The sequence below is a fragment of the Alosa sapidissima genome, chromosome 8 (assembly GCF_018492685.1).
Source record: "Alosa sapidissima isolate fAloSap1 chromosome 8, fAloSap1.pri, whole genome shotgun sequence".
NCBI classification, from domain to species: domain Eukaryota; kingdom Metazoa; phylum Chordata; class Actinopteri; order Clupeiformes; family Clupeidae; genus Alosa; species Alosa sapidissima.
This window is the reverse complement of record NC_055964.1, coordinates 15398841-15413788: the sequence shown is the minus strand read 5'-3', so window position 1 is coordinate 15413788 and position 14948 is coordinate 15398841. Positions and strand designations below refer to the sequence as shown.

At 42.1% G+C, this 14948-nt stretch overlaps 1 protein-coding gene across 2 annotated transcripts in view; it reads right to left on the bottom strand.

Moving 5' to 3' along the window:
* zmat4a (zinc finger, matrin-type 4a) overlaps nucleotides 1-13103 on the bottom strand; it is a 76076-nt gene extending 62973 nt beyond the window's left edge. Inside the window, exons 1-3 of one of the 2 annotated variants that reach the window (XM_042102262.1) lie at nucleotides 12886-13103; nucleotides 1125-1190; nucleotides 38-139 (exon numbers count right to left, since the gene is read on the bottom strand). In XM_042102262.1, coding sequence (XP_041958196.1) covers nucleotides 38-139; nucleotides 1125-1190; nucleotides 12886-12972 — 255 coding nt within the window. In that variant the 5' untranslated portion in view covers nucleotides 12973-13103. The remainder of the gene's footprint in view (nucleotides 1-37; nucleotides 140-1124; nucleotides 1191-12885) is intronic. The other variant, XM_042102263.1, reaches the window with a different exon arrangement.
* Between the last annotated feature and the right edge of the window lie 1845 nt (nucleotides 13104-14948).

The window sequence follows — 14948 nt, the reverse complement described above, 5'->3', positions numbered from 1 at the left end:
GCTTGGAGGCCCAGACCCCACGGGAAGAGCGGCTCACCTCATAATGGGCAACCCTCTGAGATTCGGAAATGAGCTGTGCACTGCACACCTTGCAGTAGCTGTCTGTGAAGAGGCTCTGGTCCACTTCGGGTGACTTCATCTGTGAAGAGAGGGAGAGTGAGAGAGAGAGAGAGAGAGAGAGAGAGAGAGAGAGAGAGAGAGAGAGAGAGAGTCAGGGTCGGCCTTCAGCAGGTGACGCAGACAAAAGAGCCGTGCCAAAACCATGCATCCCCCTCTCCCCCCTCCACTGATGTTTGTGTGCTACCAGGCTAGGGAAGATTCTGCCGTGCAAGTTTCCACTATTTTGTGCTGCTAGCATGCATGTCATCAGTTCTTAGTGCAAGACACACTGTGGAAATCACTGCGCTGCTTCAGATTTATGCATCTCCTGTTGTGCTCTGCAATTTATCCTTCCCTCCTCCATTGCTCCCTCCCTCCCTCCCTCCCTCTCCATCATTCTCTTTCAGTCTTTTTTCGTCAATATTTCTTATATCCCCTGCAGTCTCTGGAACACCAATTTGAAATAAAACGACTCTCGAGCCAGATGTAGGTACTATGAGGCAATCAGTTCACCCATTTACACCCCCAAAAATAAAAAAAAAGCGTATCCAAAAAGTCATATCCATTTGGGGTCAGCATGAATAAATGAACACTTATTTTGAGACTAAAAGAAATAATGGCCCTTAATGTGGTCTTTTAATGCCACCGTGTAGAGGTAGTGGGAAGATAGCAATTAGATTTGGCAAGATGCTCCTTCACTATTCATAGCCTGCTGCTATTTCTACTCTCTATTCTAATTTAGCTCCTCTCCTCCCTTCCTTCAGAGCCTAACAACGTCTTAGGCATATTCACACTTCTCTCTCTCTCTCTCTCTCTCTCTCTCTCTCTCTCTCTCTCTCTCTCTCTCTCTCTCTCCATTTTAGACTTTTTTAGACCAAGCGACCACAGGCAAACATGTTGTGTTTATTAGAATACTGAAATAAACGAATGCATGCATGGGGCATAGTCTACTGGGTGACAGTGAAAAAGCTTTTAAGATCTGGTGCTGTAATTAACATAGACTTGACAGCTCAGCTTATACCCACACATAAGGCTTTAGTTAACCCATCCTCTGAGAGATTCTCCATCCCAGCCGCCTCCTCATTGACATCCTAAGGGATCAATAGGAAAGATCAAAGCTCAGAGGGCAACCTCCAGCATTAGCATACCACTGCAAATAATGTCACTCACCACACAGTTAGCAGAAAGCCACACAATACAATGAGGCCATGTTCTTTTTTTTCTCATCAGACATTATCATTAGACATCTTTGGTAACACTTCACTATAATGTCAAACCCAGTATCCATAAATCATCACAAACACATTCCTAAGATGTTATAAAGTACTTATAATACCACATTTAGACGTATGTCTATATAAGTACACAGTAATGACCGCACTAACTACAAATCACTACAGACTGCACTCACTACAATGTTATAGCCCTTACAGCCCTCACGTAAGTACCGAAGAATCGGTAATAGAGCATCTTTTAGCAGTTGATACTGGCACTGGTGACATCTTTGCCTTATGCTAGTACATCGAATGCTCTTTATGGATGTGACATACAAGCCTTCAAAATAAATGTTACGCAAAGTTTTCACTATGCCATTGTACCACTTTATGACCATCATTATTATTATCATTATAAATACTTTGTGCCGATACTGGGTTTAAGTAAAGTGCTACAGAATTAGTTTTGCAATCCTAAACACATAATGTTGCACCACAAAGATAGTTCCAGCATAGTTCAGCTTTTATTATTTGCTTCTTTCGCCCGCAGGTACAAATAGATTAGCAAAAGCTCTTACAAACAGGTGAAGGAAATATCAAACCCTTTGGTGCTTTAGGCTTTTCCTGACAGACATCCGATTCAAATATAGATCCTAACAGTTGGTGTATCAGGGAAGGAGCACTGAGGTTTAATGGAGATATATCCAACTCTGTGGATCAAAAGCCTGGATCAGCATTTTGAGCTCGAATAAAACATGTATTATAAGTGCATTGGTGTTTTCTTCTCAATGCCACATCCAACGTAATGAGTTGTAATTGCTGTCTAGATTGTATGGAGGACCAGTTTGGACCAGACGGCTATTTTCCCCTCAGTATAATCAATCACTTATGTCAATTAATGTCAATGCACAAAAGCTAATGTCATATGACATTATAATACCTAAAATAATAACAGTCAATCAAAATATCATTATACTGTGATTTCATTTAGAAAATGGGACAAATACAGTATCTCCCTAATCAAATAATCCCCACTTTTAAAACCATTTGGTCCCAATTCTGCCGCTAATTCCAAGGGAAAGAGTTCACCACAATGCCAGCACTAGTATTTTCAGGCACAGTTCCTGAAAACCGGGGGTGACCTTGATAGCGTGTCATTTCACAATGGAACAACAAGTCTTAGCTGTTGCATCAGTCAGTGGCACACTGGCATTAAGGGGTCCAATGGGGAGGAACAATGACGAGGAGATGAGAATAAAATCTGTCAGATCACACAGTGACTGCCTGCCTTCCGCAGAACCAAGGGAGGAGGAGGAAGACGAGGGTGAAAGGGAGGGAGGGAGGGAGGAAGAGGGGGGGGGGATAAATAACCCAAAGCCTCTCGGTGAAGTGCTCTGCCATAATCGGCTGCGAGCAGCTCGCTTCAGTGCTGGCAAAGATAGTGCCCGAGTTACAGCAGGACGAGCAGCATAAATTAGCGTTTTTAAGAGTTCTTTTCAGTTCAACCCTCAATGGTGCCCCAGCTTCGGGAGTGCGGTCACCTTCTGCACTAAGCCACCCATGCACCCATGCATCCAGACAGATTTTATTATTTAGTCAGTGCCTGTTTTGGAAAAATGGCCACGTATCCTTCCTGGATTACCATGTCAGAACCTTGATGACACATTACAGTATTACCATACAATTATCTGTACAGCTTTCAAACGTGGGCCTTTCAAAACAACACCAAAGCAACATCGAAAAATACAATAAAATCAACAACGCCCTCTTTCAGCAAAGTCAACACTCTGTGAATAACTATGATTAACTGTCAAGGTATGATAAGTCGACATGAAGAAAAAACTAGATATGTCTGTATCTGTTTCACGCAACCATGATTCCATAAATAAGCCTGCTTTCCAATTATACAGAGGCGAAGACGAAAAAACATCTTGTGACTTGTAAAGTCAGGTCAGCACTGGTGATGTATTAAATGCAATATAAACAAACCAAGGTAGTAGGCTTTTACTTTCTGTGCCATATACTTTAATGGAGTCTGTCTCGGTCTGGTTCTGGCGTCTTGCATCGGCCAGTGCTGAAGGAGCAGAAAATCACTCTGAACGCGACAGCCAGTGGCCTGAGTGTCTATCTGTCTGAGAGGGAGAAATGGTGGGGTGGGGTGGAGTGGGGGCAGAGAATGGGTGAGAGATGGGTGAGAGAAAGACAGAGGGAGAGAATGGGAGACAGACAGAGACGTAATGAAAGAAAGATGGATAGACAGTGAGTGAGAGAGTGGAAGAGAGAGAGAAAGAGGGGGAGACAGAGAAGGGAACTGGTGGTGAGGGGGTTATTGCCAAGACAACAGAGAGGCCAGTGTGGTGGGCGGCCCTGACAGATGTTCAGCCCATAAAAGGTCTGTTGTAATTCGTCAGGGAAGGTGTTGAGCTGTGAAGCTGGACCGCAGCCCACACGGCCATGTGCTGGGGTCATCGTGGGCTGTTGTCAAGGTGCCCCCCCCCCCCACACACACACTCACTCATGGAAAAAATAAAAACACCTGACGCTGCAGTCTGACGCAGTCATCAACTGTTGGACAGGTGTGTCAGCGCAACAGCGCTGCGCCGTCCAGGTATAGATAGGTAAGCAAGCAGAAAACACAAACACACACACACACACACACACACACACACACACACACACACACACACACACATGCTTGTTTATGGAGCCCCAAAAAAATCAACCAACACTGACAATGGTGACCGACGTACTGAGCAAGCTCTGCTGACAGTGCTGGCCATGGTTGCAACATGTTTTCTCTCCTTTCCAAAACTTGTTAAGGACACAATAAGAGATGACGTGTCCGCTGACGCAGAGGAAAGAGCCTTCCGTGGATATGATGGTCCTTCATAGCCTACATAATTAATGGTATATCACAGCCAAGGGAAGCTGAAGACCCTTTCTGTGTCAGCCTAATTTTCTCAACCGGCTCCACGTTTTTCTCCTTCCAATTAAAGTTATGCTTTTTTTTAAGTAGGGCTGAGTGGCTGTATAATTCATGATCAAACCCAAGGACCATGGAACAGTTTAGGGTGATGGTAGCTTTTAAAGTTTACCGCTTCCCCTGTTTGTTTCACGAAAATTACTTGAGTTGAATTCCCCAAAGGAACTCGTGATGAGAACTTCACATTTAAACAAACGAAAGAATGAAAAAAAGAATCACGTGATCGTCTCTCCACAGAGAGACCTAGCAACACTACAAAGCCCCACTCCTGAGGAGTCGAGTCGAGATTTTTGAATATTCATGCCATTCTGTTGAACCATACAAAATTAAATGGAATTCCGTAAACAACCCTTAATTAAACGCGGCACAGAAGACAGAGCTGCGTGAGACGTTGTCAGGGAAAGAGACCTTGTGGAGGAAACTTCTGCATTGCTCCCGAAACCCTCCCTCCATCGTCGGAGAGCGCGCTTCTCTCTCTCGCGCTGTCCCATGTCCCAGTTGAGCTCATTACCATTCCATGGCAGCACATCAGAGCACGCTGAGAAACTGGGATGAGAGGCGAGGAGCGGAGCAAGAGGCGCGCCTGCTATGTATCCTAATCAGAAGAATTACCATAGACAGCGGGTGTTAACGTGCTGCAACAACTCTCCTGCCGAAGAGCTAACTTTATGTTGGGGGGTAAAAAATGTGCTTTAATGCCACAAGGCAGCCTGGCTGGCGCGGTGACACAAAGGAGGACGTGGAATGAAAGTGATTGTTAAAAAGCAAAAACACTCACTGGTTGGGAAAAAAATAAAAGCCTACTATAAATCCCTGTGGTAAAACATATAGTGGAAGATCTGAGAGGTATAGATTATACATTGGTGAGAAGGGTTCCAGGGAACAGGATGTCTAAGAATGGAAATTAAACAGATTTCTTGCCATCATGGATTTCCTTACAGCTGTGGAGGCACTTCAATAGAAAGCTAGCGCAAGGGTTTAATTATAAATCTATATGCTCTCTGGCTAATATAAAAGACAATACTATATCACAGACAATACAATAGACAGTACAATATAACATGTATCAATGTATGGAATTACTAAGTAGGGGACATGAACAACACGATTCTATTACTAAGATACTAAAAATGGCAAAATTATGTGAAAACACCTCGTGAGCCATCAGTTAGTAATGCGCCGGTTTCATAGAAAATAGATGACACAGAGCACACATTAAAACTGAAACAGCACTCTGGTGACTGACGAAATCACAACTGCAGCAGAGCCTGAAAATAGAATAAAGAGTGAAAGATGCCTGCTCCGGTCCAAACACACTACTTAGCTGCCTTACAGACTCAAGGCACCATCACAGAGCTAGCTAAGCAGAGAGGCGAACAAAATACCTTTGGCAAAGTAAGCATATTCTAATAAAATAATGATGCAGGCAGAATCCCCAAAGGTATGACAAAAAGTTAAGACATAAAAACCTACGACACGAATGCAAGAGACCAGCGACAACAACAACAAAATAATAATGAAAAATAAAAAGACCAGGCCGGTGCATGACAGCGCATAGCACATTTATAAGTCTTTCTGAAGGACTCTAAGAAGCTGACAGAACCAAAGTGTGCTTTAATGTCAACAAATCTGGTAGAATATATCGTTTTTTTAGACTTATATCTTATTCAAAGCACTTATCTAAATCACAAAGCTATTCCAGTGTCCCAGATGAGACTCTCTCAACATTAAGAACAACATTTTCGACATGCACAGCTCTACACTGTAAAAACAAACAAAAAACAACTCCTTTAAAGCCTTTTGTCCTGGTAGCCTGCATCAAGTGACTTATCTCTGGTGTTTTTATTTCTTATTTATTCATTCATCACTTGCTTCCTGCTCTGGTAAAGCTGATGAGGTCCAAAAAAAAACCTTCAGGAGCTTCTCAGGAATAATTCATTAGTGAATAGACTCTTCAAGTGACAACCACTCATTTCAACCCTGCAGAAATAATTTACCAATGCTCTGTGGCTAGCTGCCAGCACTTGTGCCACAGAGGCAATTCTCTCACTTAGCGACAATGGCTATCTGTGCGTGTCAGTTGAGGTCTTTCCGACAATGGGCCCTAGCCCACTGCATCCTGGGCTCATGCATTTTGGATGCCTGGGGCCATGCACACACAGATCTTCAGATATTGTCAAAGACGTCTTTTGACGCAGAGGTGTCGGGTGGCGGGGCTGGGATCATAATGCTCTTTTGTCCTTTTTTTCTGTGTTGAGGGGGAGGATTAAAGGCAATCGGGCTCTGCATCTCTGAACCTGTCAAGCCTCTGGTTGACATCCACAGAGAGGTTTGAAAAAGAAAAGGTGTCTGTCACAACCGACGGCTGAGCAAAAAAAGCATGAGACTTACAAAGCGAGGAGGATGACAAAACAAAGCTCAACTCTGGAGCTAGGGAAGATTTTCAAAAAGTTATCATCTTCCAGCTGCATCATGAGCACTTTTGAGAAATATATTTTAACACAAGCTCTAAAGAACATACAAGACACTCAAGAACCTCATTAAAACACCAAGCATTAACAAACAAGACTGGTTTGTTCATGATTACTTGGACAATTATTAATTCTTTCGAGACCAAATCCTCTACTTCAAGAAAAACAAATGAGCCTCCACAATTCCATCATGCCAGAACACTGAAGGTCAGAGCGTTCAACTTACCACACTAATTGACTGCCAAGCACATGTGAATTTGCAACAAATACAGCAGAATGATGAACTCTACTACTTACTTACTTTTCGGCTAAAATTAAGAACTTTCCTCATGCAGAGAGGCACAAGGGCACATTTCATTACTTTAGCATGGATATTTATTAGGTTTCATTTTCATCAAGCCTCGCTTCATCAAGTGAGCAGTGGCCTAATGCAGTCGCTGCATTTTGCAGGATCACAAGAATGGCTTCTAAATCCATTTACAACATTCATTTATGTAAGAGAGAGTGCATTCATGTGTAATGTGGTTCAGTTTAGACATCGCGTTAAGTACAGATGTGGTTTGTGTGGTTGCCATTACTTAATTTATGCACACTTCATTTTCAACCTTGCGTTGCCTCAGTTGCATGTAAGTCAAAATTTGTTATGTTAGCCTTTCAACTCTCACATGATGTACAGTAATGGTTACAACATGCAAGTCCTGAAGCTACCAACATGCACCCATAGAATTCCACAAGGTCTCTGCTTATCCATATATAGCGATAGGATTCAATTATATGCATTTGCACTCTGATAACATACTTTATGTTTATATAAAACACAAATAATAAAAAAAAAACTCTATAACACAGTGGGAAAAGAACGCTCACATTCAAACCACTGGACACATCATCTTCACACAGTACAGAGGGGTGCATCTGTCACTAAATGAAGAAATAATTGTGTATGGGGAATGGCTACCAGATTTGCTACTTAATGAAACATGCCACTGAGCAACTACCTGGCTTCTGGCTTAACATTAGCATTGGGTAAACACTAATGTTGGATGCCACCAACCTGCAGACAACAGCAGTGGCTGAAAGTGACCGTGGATCCACTAACAAAGTCAGACATTTTTTACGAAACAGCCCACAGCTTCCTCTCCCTCCTCCACAGCAGACACAACGTTACCTTAAAATAGAGTTTCTCGCTGTAGGCTTTCATTACAGAGAACCTCTTGCCAAAATTTTTAAGAGAGAGGGAGAGAGGGGAATAGAGAGAGAGAGAACCTTTTATAGGGCTCCATAGTCTGGAACACAACACTACATCCTTACCAAAAGTAGGTTACACATAGGTACTTCTCACATAAATGTTTCTTCTCAAGGCTGGGTAGTTATATATTTAATTTCAATTTCAATTTAATTTCATAGTACAGCTGAAACTTACTATGAGCTTGCAGTCAAAGAACCCCTCTACAAAGATGTTTAAAGAGTATAAATCCACGAGTCATAGATCTTAAAGTCAAATGTGTAAGTCTATATGTCAACCAGTCTAATTATTCTTATCAGTGACTGTAATTATAATTATTAATGATTGTAAAAAGCTAAGTGTGTAATTGACTCCTTGGATCAAATAAAACTGTCTTCTCTATTGTACACATCTATTTACCTTACCTCTTTCCCCGCCATAACAAACATTCTCAGTGAAGAGTGTTCTCGCTTTACAGATAGCTGATCAGATCATGTCACAACTGCAGCAGACAGCCCTCAAGAATAGACAGAGTGACTCAGACTGTTGTCTCAGAGCCTGGCTGTAACTACAGCTTATTGTTACAAGGTGTCTGTAATTCTCAAGGTCTAAAGTAGAACCTGGAACACTGCCCAGTCGAGGCTGTAGTGCATTAATTGGACGCTTACCGTGATCTGTAGAGAGCATAGAAGGGATTTTGTAGGAAATTAATTGGCTACTCTGTGTTTGAAATAATATACAAAAAAGGAGCGAAAACTTTGAGATTGTCTTAAGGAACAAATAGAAAAGGTCTCGGACTTTCATAATTAATGATCATAATTTTTCATGCTCTGAGCTAATGACAATATAAATGGAAGAAAAATCCCAGTGCAGTACACTTGATGAAACCTAATAATGTACAGTGGATCTTTAAAGTACCATAAGCTCTGCTTTTTGATTCATCTTCAGTTTCAAAGGGAAGACCATGTAAGACAGTGCCATCAACAAAATGCATGAAGTTACACGACTCATATTACAGAGGCTGTCTTTTATACAAGAAAAAGAAGGTATGGCAAAATATATTGAATTATGAGGGGGAACAAGTATCATCCACCAAAAAGAGCATTTATTTATGAGCTTATTTTCATATGGTACAATACTACTGAGAGCAGGGATGGATTATAGGGATTTGCCATTTAAAGCTTTCTTTAAATAATCAGGTGGAATAAAAATGAGGCACTTTAATATTAGAGGCCTTAATGTGCTCTCCCATATTAAATGCACTGGCAAAAAAGGATGCCAGCAAGCATATTGACTTTTAAAAATAATTGCCCTCTTTGGTGTGGTTTCCAGGACCTGAAATACACCAAGTCCGAGAAACAGTTTGCTCCAGATATCTACTAGAGATGTACCCCGAGTATAAATATTTAGGCATTTCGGAATCCTTTGCTTCAAAGTAATTCTACATTAGTCACTGGGACCTGAGCTGTCACAAGGATTATGTCAAAGCAGCTGGTGGGAGGACTGTCTTCAGGGCCTAATCATGGGACTCAGTGAGAGTGAACAGGCACTGAAGGTTGGGGAGAGGGAGTAAGGGGAGGATCCTCCAAGCTGAAGTGGACAGAAAGGGGTTCACAAAGGCATCCAGGCAGAGGGCCGGATCCAAGGAAGTTTTCGACAGGTTATTTTTATTCATCTCCATGAACCGAACATGGGCCCCAGATCCCAATAGAAAGTAAACACACCACAATGAGCCTCATTGAAACAGAAAACTGCTGTCCACAGGGAGTGATGTTCCGCATGAAATGTGAAAGTGGAAGATTATAGTCACTACACTAGCTCGTTTCTGTATGAAACCCAGAGATGAATTCCCAGAGGTTATCATCTCCGGATATGTTCCAACTTTTGTTTTGTATTTTTTTTTTGGGGGGGGGGGGTCTTTATTGCTTGTCTGAATACATATTCTCTGGAGAGATCATCCTTAATAACTTGTCACTAACATTGACTGCAATGTTATCTAACAACATGTTAAAGTGTTTCATAAACTTCCAGACCCACAGCTTCTCCTGCTGATGACCAGAGACTGATGTCTGCTTAAGTTATGCTAAAAATAGATTTAAATATGTCACAGCCATTAAATCAAGAGTAGCATTGCCTTTAAGGACAGATGAACGTAGTAGGCCTATGTGGCATTTTCAAGCAGTGGGACTGAATGGGAGACAAGTTTATGTTCTGAACAAATAAAGACAATGTCCAACTCCTTTTACTCAGTAATACAGAGAGTGTACTGTATGTCATTCATCCTTACCCTATACAGTTCATGATGTTTCTTCTGACAATGTTACTTTATGGAAGTCATTCAATCTATGTTAACACTTTTTAACACCCTGCACACACCACAGTACCAGAAAACTATTGAAACCCATCATGACACCTAATGCCAAGTTGATTATACTGTGTTGGGCCAACCACATTTAACTATGTTACCTGCATAGTGTTCTACTAAGATTATTCTTAACTGCAATCTGGTCTTATGTCTTTCTAGCAGAGTGTATTGGAAAAGGGCTCTTCTCCAGGGCAAAACCGCTCTTCACAAAAACACCCAGGGGAGGGCTTGAGATACAGTACCACACACTCATTGTTACTGAGCAACGACAAATACAGATTGCTAAAGTAGAATTTTGTATTTTCAGAAAATTGCACACGAAGCACATAAAGTTCTCAGGAGACCGCAACCCCCTCTGGCACAGACGACAGAGTTTTTTTTTTTTTTAAGTCCAAAAATGGGTTTATAATGATGGAGGAAAATATCAAGGAGCAAGCTGTGCTCTAGCTGAGACTGTGCCATCACAAGCTCTCCTTCTGGGACCAGGCAAGGACTAACCTCCTGGTGTTTGTACTGGTTGCAAAAAACAGCTGTCAATCAGCCAGAATCCTACCAGTTAATTGATGGGGCAAATAAGGTCTAATTACATTCATGCAGGGGGAAAACTCATTTGCTGTTTCTCCACAAGAAGGGGCCTGTGAGCTGCGAGAGCTTGACTTTGATGCATCTATAATGCATGAGCAGAGAACTGATCTTGTAATCTCTCAAATTCCTCTCTTTCCCCGAGACTCTACGAGGAGCATGGCGGAGTGACTGAGAGTGTGCATGCTAAGTCCTACACGCCACTACAGAAAACCCAAAAGTGCTGCCTCTCCACAGCGTAAGGTGAATTTGGGGTGGGGGTGGGGGGTTGGGGGGGGGGGGGGGGTGTGGAACCACACTGTCAACAAATCATCAATAATTCATATATTTCATTCCAGCCCTTTCGCACAGGGGCCTTTTATATCCATATCTGTAAGGATTCTTTACGAGCAAGTGCGGTCAAAACTGCCCACCTATTGCACCAGAAAGGTTAAGGGAAATGAGAGGTGAGGACAAGAGAGCAAGAAGTGAGAGAAACGGAGTGTGTGTGTGTGTGTGTGTGTGTGTGCGGTTGTGTGCTTAAACAGATTTAGAACATACTGTATATAATTCCGTCTTTATGCACTTTCAGAGCCCAAAACAGATTTTCTGCTTTGAAACCTTATCACAGGGTCTCTTACAAAGCTGTCTCATTGTAGTCTGTGCTGGGAAGGAAATAGAAGAAAGCAAGTAGCTTCCTATCTCAAAATAGACGTTTGTTTTTGTCTCATGTTGCACTCCAGGGCATGTGATCACAGCAAAGAGAATATTAATGTTATTATACTGAGGGCTATAAGATCATCTTTTCACCACCTGAAAAAGAAGACTTCAAAGGCCATTTCAACTACACAAATACCTCTTGATTTGTAATTGGATGCCTCTAAGTGTGCTGATAAAAATAGACTTGCATTTCTAAATTGGTGACTACTAAAGAGAAGTTTTCTCTAAATATATATGCTAGAACAACAATGGAGTGGATGGTTAGCAGAACTGATCTTGGCCTGATCCACACGGTATAATCAACTAAAGTATTTCACCATTCTGCAGTCCTGTAACATGAGTAGCCTACATACAAAACAATGTTAGCTTAACATAAAAAGACTGCAAAACAAGAAAAGGACGTTCCAAATAGATGACCATGAACATGAAAACTAACTGTGAAAAAACAAACAGAAAAAAAAACAAAGACGGATTCGTTGGTCCCTTCATCACAGAAAAAGCACTAAAAAGCACCAGTAACAATACCTACAAATATGCATGTACGCCAGAATACCAAGTTATGTGGAGGTAAAAACAACATGTTGGTAAATACTCCACAAGGCACACTGCGCTGGTTGTCCTCGTTCAGCCGCTCTATAATTAGGCAGTAACTGGCGCATAATCAGGTGAATTGGAATAATTTTCTAATGTGGTAAGGTTAATGCTAAATTATGCACCAGCTGAGTATAATTTTATGTTCCTGCCAACTACATCCGACCACTCAAAGTATAGATAGAGCTGCAACAGTCCGAGCTCTGTCGGAAGAACGCAATAATTATCCAAAATCCTACAGCTATTTCTCACCATAAAAACAAAGACGGGCTAATGTACATCAATAAAATGAAGAATTCTGTCAGCCACGCTGCATAGCCTGGCTGAAATATTAGCGTGCTGTCCTATATTTCAGGTCGTAAGAATACCCCCGCCACTGAATCCTGTTGACGAGAGATGGGGCACTCTGCCTGTTAGCTCTTCACAACGCGCACTCTCGGCACCGGCGCATCCACAGTTTCAAGGATGCTGACACGAGCTAAGAAACAGGCATGCTAAAGTAAAGCTGGGCTGAGGGACTACTGTGCTCTGAATCTCAGGTGTATACGACTGCAGTTTGCCTATTTGAGAGTTAGGTTACTCAGACATACTGCAGAGTATAAACACAGTTTAACCGATCACAACAAATGGCACGTAAATAATTAAAAACAGTGTACCTGTAACTCCAAACTGTAACCCTGGTACAAGTGCGTTGGGAACACTGTCAGCTGGTGTTGCACTTGAAGGGAAACTGTGTAATCCATTGACCAGATGAGCGAGACGCTTATGGAGAATTGAAGATGCTAGCTTCATGCAGCTGCATGCAGTCCTGTAGTACAATTGCAGACGGCTCTCCGCCCCGCTCTTGCCTCATTGGCCAGCAGACAGTAGTAGTTTCACGGAGCTTCTTCACTCTTTCTTCAACAGTCGTCTCTCCCATGATGCCAGTGGAACATGAAGGTGGCAACGGTACAGTTCCTACAGCAGGTGTTCAGTCTGCCCATTGTTTTCTGTCGTGTCCACATGGTATTATGACATTAAAACACGAAACATTTAGTGAAAAGATGCACGACCACTCGCAAAATTGAAACCTAGGTACTCTGTTTTTGTTAGAAGGCTATCGAATGTGACAGTTCATACATTTGTTAAATGATCGATGGCGAGGCTGATGTTCTAGTGGGTAACTCAGTGTATCCCAAAACATCGGATAAAATAATAATAAAAACCCATTCACGAAAGCCATGTGAAGCCATGAGGGCAGCACCACACATTATCTGTATTAGACTACGTTTTCGGTTGTTCTCCTGGGGTAACACAGAGTTAAGAAGGGTGACCTTGTAGTTCAGCACACTGGCTATTTCAACAGCCTCTATAGCGTTTCAACTGCCACTCTGAAAATTCTCTTCTTTTTGTGTTGTTTTCTTTGATTGACCATTGTAGTTGCATTCAGCCAGCCACGAGGCCTAAAATGTAATTAGTAATTAGTTAGTAATAATTAAATAATTAAACCATGTATTTGTAATAGGACCACACCGAAAGCCACCTAAAACCAGAAAACATCATTTCAGTTGGTCACTCATACACAGTAAAAAGATAGGAAAAGAGTTGTACAGTGATGCATCAACTATTTTAATCTACAGTGATCCATTTCAGCCAAGGGAAAGTGCTGTGACCTTAAAGTCAGCACTGATTTGAATCTAAGGGGTGAAGCCAAACTCAAGGTAGGAGGGGTGTTGCATAAGACTGTCACTGTGACTGATGCACCTTGAAGCATTCCGGAAAGGTTTTCTCCTGAGCTCACTGGCATTTTCTGAAATGACACTTCGGATTTCCTTTTAAAAAACTTATTTTTGTCTCTTTTACAGAAAGAGTTGCAGTTAATACCTACTACACAATTCATTTATCAATTTTGAGAGGCCACCAAGAATACAGTTTATGTTCTGGTTTATTTTGAATTAGAAATGTCATACTAGTAGCAGTGCCTAACTGTAGGTTCTAATGAAAGACCCAGTCACAAAGAATGTACTTTCTCAGATCTCACTTAGATTTCTTATATTTCTGTTGCAGGGATGACCCTTGCAATACATTATTTAGCAACCTGTACTGGGCCAGCAAAACGAAACCAGACCTGAAATAACCAGAGCATTTTTAGTCTGACAAAAATAATTCTGGATAAAATAAATGGGAAATTTGCCACTTTGTTATCTATCAGCGACATCGCCCTGAAGATCTCATCTTGTTCCATGCGACTGCGAGCTTGACAGTATTTTGGGGGCGAGGGCTGTTTTTGCATGAGCAGTCACACTGAGAGAGTAAATGTCACCATCAGTCAATCCATGCACTATCGCCCGCGGCGACCAGAGGAGAGGGCGGAGTGTTTCGGCTCTGAACCTGTGTCATCTTTGCAGGGTGGGATGCACCAGACTGACAGGCTGCGGTGTGTTTCTGCGGGGTGGGGTGTGGGGGACAGTCATCGGTGTCAAGTTAGGAGACTCTTGCTGAAGCATTGTCATGTGATGTTGATGTCTGTGTGTGTGTGTGTGTGTTAGAGATGTCTGTGTTTGTGTGTTCGAGATGGCTTTTGTGGTTTGAATTCAGGTACATTCAGTTGGTTCCAGAAGTGCTGAGAAGGCCCCTATCTAGCCAAGCCTCAGAATACGCTGGCCTAAGGCACTATTCTTTTGTCATTGATTAGAGTTTAGGCTTTAGCAGGTCCACAGCCTGAAGTTTCTTACAGGGC